The 7,317-nt window shown below is 37.2% G+C and overlaps 1 protein-coding gene across 1 annotated transcript; it reads left to right on the top strand.

The window, feature by feature from the left end:
- Positions 1–2,738: 2,738 nt before the first annotated feature.
- Positions 2,739–3,179, top strand: LOC139887945 (uncharacterized). The gene has a single exon (XM_071870989.1). The coding sequence runs from the start codon at positions 2,739–2,741 to the stop codon at positions 3,177–3,179; it is 441 nt and encodes a 146-aa protein (XP_071727090.1).
- Positions 3,180–7,317: the final 4,138 nt, after the last annotated feature.

Raw genomic sequence — 7,317 nt, 5'->3', positions numbered from 1 at the left:
GTTCATTTATCACGGATATTTGTTTAAGAATTCACAAGATCTAAATGTATGAATAGTTTAACAAGGTTTAGATAAAGCTTAACTCATCATAAATTTTGTCTAATTAATTTTGTAAGATTCCAATTAAACTCTGCACATGATATCACACATCGAAAAAGAGTCTAGTGGAACTTAAGACTGGTCAACACATTGTTGTTGACCGGGTCTGCAAATGGTCCAAAAGATTCTGGAACGGTCCAACTCCTCTGACACCAAACCCTGAATGAAGTAATCCAACACACCTAAGACCACTCTTATTCATGACACCTGTCAAGGAACCACACTGCTACCACATCAGCGCCACCTCAACAGCTTCTTCCAACCACATTCCCAACCACATTCACTAACATCCATCACACCCATCACATTGACCCCACTTCCAATATTAAAGGTATATTATTATTATTATTATTATTATTATTATTATTATTATTATTATTATTATTATTATTATTATTATTATTATTACTATTATTATTATTATTACTATTATTATTATTATTATTATTATTATTATTATTATTATTATTATTATTATTATTATTATTACTATTATTATTACTACTACTACTAGCTGAATACCCGCGAATTCATGGGGTTTTGTGAGAGTTTATTCACAAGTAATGTTTATAAACAATTTATTAAATTAAAGTAGTAGTGCTAGTTATCTTATATTCAATGCAGCAAGGTAAAAAAACATATATAGAAAATAAAATTGAAAGTAATAATAAGACTTTTATAGAAAGTCCACATCTCCACTATTATTTTTCTTACAAATATCAGCATCCACAGCATAGGTGGCTTCATCGATTGCAACCTTATTATCTAAATCCAAGTTAATTATTTGACAGCAAACATACAATCATACTATTCAATCAATATAATTAGAAATTGAGCATAAGCTAGAGGATAGTGAAATTCATTAATGAAATGTTTTGGTAATTGGAGAAGGAATGGACTTTACCTTGGCGTGGATAGATATTTGAGCGATGAGGATGTTAAAGACGCACTCATCTCAGCCGGTGATACACATATCTCAATACCGAGCTGACAATATCAACAAAGTAGCGGTTAACTTTTGATAAAAGACAAACCTTTTTCATAAGATAGTAGCTTGCTAAAACTTGAACCAACTAAGCTCGGGTAAAAAGCTATAAAGACTCTTCAGCTTGCCAACCTAAGAAAAAGAGATGAACACTCTATGAGTACATCGGGCTTGCAAAAATGAAGATGCCAACATGTTACAAAAATGTTACATCAGGCTTTGCACTCCTTAGCTTTGCCAGTTTCAGCATTTTTGCCAATATAACCTTCTTGTTTCTCTTCTTGAAACTCCCATAAGTCGATATCTGTTGATTTAGATATAGAAGTTTTTAAACATAACAGTGGCGATTCCTTTTTGCAAATAATATATAGGTGGTAATTTTAACCCATTTAGTAATAGTAAACACGGAGTTTGTCAAGTCTAATTATACAGTTAACAATATACTTATGCATTCCTTATTAATATATACAATTATCTAAGATATAACTTTTATCTTGTTTTAATACACCATAATTACCACCCATTATCTTACATCATACCCTAAGTGCTACCCCCTAAAATGCTGCCACCTAATGATAGAATACTTTACATAGTTACGTTTATTTCTTCCCATTTCTACTTAAATATTGGTTCTTATATAAAGATATTGATTAAAAAATGACACCCATTCAATTTCTTTAATTTTAGATCCAATATTAGTCACAATTAAAAGTTTTATCCCGATGACATTTGAATGTAAGACCTTAAGTGATCCATGCTAACTGCATATTAGACAATTATAATTGTATAAGGTTATACTCTAGTTATAGTATAGGGATATATTATGTAATTGTTCTTCCTATATAATGGAAGCTTATGTAGTAATATCAAATACACAGAACTTACAAGTTCAATATCTCTCTTCCTCTATTATATCTTCTAATATGGTATCAGAGTTGTAAAGGCCTAAGTCTGGTAACAATTCCGGCAGCCACTATTCCAGTAACAATTCCGGCAGCTACTATTCCGGCAGCAACAGTCTCGGAACAAAAAAAAACTAATATCAAAGTATGCTCTGTGAATGCAGCGTTGTCGGAAAGTTCACATCAGAAACGAGCTTTTCAGGTCATAAAAACTAAATCCCGTCTACCCACAAAATGACCGCCACTCAAAGCATTTATCAACCAAAATTAACGACAACCACTAGATGCAGAATTAATCTCCGAACACACGCAAACAAATTTCAGCCCGAACCCATCACACACGCGCCGCCACGCGCCACCACAGGTGCCGAAACTTTTCGAATTCCTTTTTTTATCTATACCCATCCAAGAAAAATTAGAAAAAACCGTCTACACCACTAGATTCGGGATAAAATTCCGAAAAATCCGGAAAAATATTAGCTCATTCCGACACAAATCCGTCGTCGGCCGCCACTATTCACCACCGGAACAGTACTGTGGACTTTTTTTTGTTACTGTTTTGTGAACGGGAGTGAATAAAAACCCCCTGGAGTGTTTTTTTATCCCTACTTTACCTTAAGTAGCTATCTAATATATTTTATATTCTCTATTTTTATTTTATTATTTTCCTTTAAGTTAAAAAAAGTAAAAAAAGAAAGACAAAAAAAATAATAATAAAAAAATTATTACTTCTCTTTTATCTATTTATGAAAATGGCAATGCTAGCTAGCTTTACTCCAACAGATAAAGTCGCACACAACTCTCACAAATTTGATTTCACCTTATCTCCCACGAACTATGGTTACTGGAAGACAATGGTTCAACCGTTCTTCGTCACCAACAAATTATTTGACTATATTGATGGCACAATCCCTTGTCTACCTAAAAATGTCCCATCATCGGTCCCATCATCAGAAAAAGATGAAGAAACACAGTCTCAAACACCAAACCCTAATTACATTAATTGGGTCTCTAATGATGCTCACATAAGAATGCTCATCATTTCTACCATATCCGAAGCATCATTCCAACATGTTCAAGGACTAACGTCTCATGATCTCTGGTTATCCTTTGAGCGTGCCTACGCTCCTCACACTCCCTCTCGAGAATACACTTTGAAAACCCAGCTCCTCAGCTCCTCAGACTACAGATGAAGCCAGATGAAACAACCGCAGACTACCTAACTAGGACTCAAGAATACGATATTGCGCTCGCCAACATAGGCGAAAAGATGAAAGAAAAAGATTTGGTGATGCTAGTTATATCAGGACTACGAGAGGAATACAACGGTTTAAAATCAAGCCTTCTGGGCCGTGAAAAGCCCCTACCTTTGTAGACCTTCATGGTCTGCTATTAGACCACGACTACATGATCAAGAAATCTGTACCCGACATTCCTTTAGCTCAATCATTCACAACTAGCACACAAAGTCGCAATTCAACAGCTCCTAATAATGTCTTGCCCGATTCAAAAACAAATCAGCTTCAAGCCGTACAATTGCTTTTATCTCAACTTGGACTCCAAGCTCAACCTGCCCATACACCGGTTGCACAAGCCATGTACACTAACGGATCTGGAAATAACTGTGGTCGTGGACATGATTACAGACGTGGACGAGGCAACTATAACAACAGAAATCAAGCAGGTAATCAAAATTCTTTTAACTGTGCTTCTAATCAAAACACAGTTTTTGGCACATGCTATAGGTGTGGGATTGGGCACATCTCATCTCAATGCCCTAATCATAACCCTGCTACTATGAGACGATAATCTCCTTCAGCTAACTTTACCGACTACCGCTCCCAAGCGTCAACCTCTTGGATCCAAGACACAGGCTCTAGTCACCATGTTACTCCAGACCTATCCAACTTTGGCAACTCCGAGGTCTACTACGGTGAGGACAATCTTCATGTTGGCAATGGTAAGGGTTTACCCATTCTACACGTTGGTTCCTCACAATTTTCGTCTCCAAACAAAGCCTTTTCCCTCAAAGACATACTTCATGTTCCTGAAATAAAATATAAATAACTTTCTGTACAAAAGTTTTGTCTTGATAACAATGTGTATTTTAAATTTCACTCAACTTTCTTTGATGTGAAGGACAAGATTACACACACTACCCTCCTCACAGGTCCAAGTAATGGTGGTCTTTACTCCTTCCATCTTCCTCAGTCTTCACCATTTCACAAAGTAGCATTCTCCACTACCCGTGCATCTTCAATTACATGGCATCAAAGACTCGGACATCCACATCCACAATATTTGAAGTCCATGTTATCTAAATATCATTTGCCTTTACAAGATTAGTTTACAACCAACTTTTGTGATTCATGTAATTTTGGAAAATCCTCTAAACTTCATCTAATACCATCTACTTATAAAAGTTCTCCCATTTTGGATTTAGTCTTTTGTGGTGTATGGGGACCTGCGTCTGTTACCTCCTTTGATGGTAACAAATACTTTTTGCTGTGTGTTGATCATTTTTCACGATTTATGTGGTTGTTCCCATTAAAACTCAAATCTGATGTTTACGCCACCTTTAAGCAATTTGTGGCAATAGTTGAACGACAATTTCAGACCAAACTCAAATATGTCCAAACTGATTGGGGAGGTGAGTTTAGAAATCTCTCTCAATTCTTTTCTTCACTAGGCATCAATCATCGTCTTTCCTGTCCTCATACCAGTGAACAAAATGGTTTGGTTGAAAGACGACATCGTCATGTTGTTGAAACTGGTCTTACTCTACTCGCTCAATCACATGTACGACAACATTTTTGGCATTTTGCTTTTGGAACTGCAATGAACCTTATCAATCGAATGCCATCTAGAACAAACTCAGCAACCTCACCCTTTGAACATGTGTTCAAACATAAACCTGATTTTTCATTTCTTCGAGTTTTTGGGTGCCAATGCTACCCTCATCTTCGTTCATACAACAAACACAAAATGGATCTTCGATCTACACCTTGTGTATTTCTTGGTTACAGTACTGCCCATCATGGCTATCGATGTTTCGACCCAAAGTCGGATCATATTTATATAGCCCGTCATGTTCGATTCAATGAGCAATCTTTTCCTTTTAAACAATCTGATACAACCATTTCTACACATCCAGTCAATCCCTACATCTCTAAATATCCAAATCCTACCTCACAAACTAAAGATTCACCTTTCACAATTCCTAAAACACATTTTGTCCCACCAGAACCACAAAATACCACCACTACACCGCTTGGACACGGCACGATCAAATCACCTATATCATCGTCGCTCAAAAACCTCCTCATCACTACCTAAACAAAGTCACAACCAACTACCTCAAACTACTGCTACTACTACCACCACTTCCCCAAACACTGCCACCTCCTCGTTCTCGACCAGCCAATCTTCGCCCCAATCCTAAACCACATAAGGCCACCTCCTATAATACAAGAGGTCCCTCGTCTGACACAGAACCAGCAAACTTTACCATTGCTAACAAAGATCCTCACTGGCGTAGAGCCATGACTGAAGAGTATTCAGCGTTGGTGAGGAATGGTACTTGGTCACTAGTACCTCGTGTTCCAAATTCTAATGTGGTTGATTGCAAGTGGGTATACAAATTAAAACGGGATCAAACAGGGGCAGTACAACGCTACAAAGCACGTTTAGTTGCTAAAGGGTTTCAACAACAACCAGGCATCGACTATCAGGAAACATTTAGCCCCGTTGTAAAATCAACAACCATTCGTGTTGTTCTCTCCTTGGCCGTGTCTCAGAAATGGTCCCTCGGGAAACTTGATGTACAAAATGCCTTTTTACATGGTGATCTTCACGAAACAGTTTATCTATAACAATCACCGGGATTTGTCAATTCAGCTACACCAAATCATGTGTGCCTCCTTCACAAAGCCTTATATGGATTAAAGCAAGCACCTAGAGCATGATTTCATCGACTCTCTACAGCACTTCATTCTCTTAGATTTCATGGGTCGGGAACGGATACTTCCTTATTCATCTACTCTAATGGGGACACTCTTCTATATATGCTTGTGTACGTTGATGACGTTATTTTAACAGGGAATGATACAAAGGAAATAGATAGGGTGGTACAAAGTCTCAGCCGCTCATTTGCTGTTAAAGACATGGGTAACTTATCTTATTTTCTAAGGATTGAAGTCACAAGGAATGGTAATGACATGATTCTATCACAACACAAATACATCCGTGAACTTTTGGAAAGCGTCGACTTATCTAATGCTAAACCAATTTCATCTCCAATGACAACCAATGCCAAACTTGCTCTTGGTGATAGTGCAACATTTGACAACCCTGTTCAATACCGTCAAATTATGGGTGCCCTTCAATACGTTACATTGTCTCGACCGGACATCACTTTCGCAGTCAACAAAGTCTGTCAGTACATGCATTGTCCCACGATAAATCATTGGTCAGCAGTTAAACGAATTCTCCGTTACTTACAAGGCACAATCAATTATGGTTTACGATTTATGCACGACTCCGGAACAGTGCTGCATGCCTATACTGATTCAGCATACAACTCGCTGACTAGCTTCTCTGATGCTGACTGGGCAGGTTGTCCAGATGACCGTCGATCCACTGGAGGATATGCTATATATCTTGGTTCAAACCCAGTATCATGGTCTGCCCGAAAACAAAAGACTGTCTCTCGATCCTCAACAGAATCTGAATACAAGTCCCTAGCTGACATGGTTGCAGAACTAACATGGGTTCAAGATCTATTACGTGAACTTTGTGTTCCTGTTAAATCGGTTCCTACCTTATGGTGTGATAACCTTGGTGCTACGTATCTCTCACATAACCTAGTCTTTCATGCACGTACAAAACATGTAGAAGTTGATTTTCACTTTTTTCGAGAAAGAGTTGCTCAACAAAAACTTCCAGTTCAGTTTATAACTACTGATGATCAGATTGCTGATATCTTCACCAAGCGATTGTCCTCACCAAGATTTCTCCAGTTACGATCCAAGCTACAGGTTGTTACCCGTCCTTAGCTTGCGGGGGAATATTAGACAACTATAATTGTATAAGGTTATACTCTAGTTATAGTATAGGGATATATTATGTAATTGTTCTTCCTATATAATGGAAGCTTATGTAGTGATATCAAATACACAGAATTTACAAGTTCAATATTTCTCTTCCTCTATTATATCTTCTAATACTGCATTACAGACCATCATGTTTCATTATTTTCCAAATTATGAATAAAAATATATAAAGAGTATTACCATTTTGTTATAAGGTTATTGGGAACTCAAATCTCCAAAA

This window comes from Rutidosis leptorrhynchoides, chromosome 2 (assembly GCF_046630445.1).
Source record: "Rutidosis leptorrhynchoides isolate AG116_Rl617_1_P2 chromosome 2, CSIRO_AGI_Rlap_v1, whole genome shotgun sequence".
Classification (NCBI taxonomy): Eukaryota; Viridiplantae; Streptophyta; class Magnoliopsida; order Asterales; family Asteraceae; genus Rutidosis; species Rutidosis leptorrhynchoides.
The sequence above is the reverse complement of the archived record's forward strand: the minus strand, read 5'-3'. Positions and strand labels throughout refer to the sequence as shown.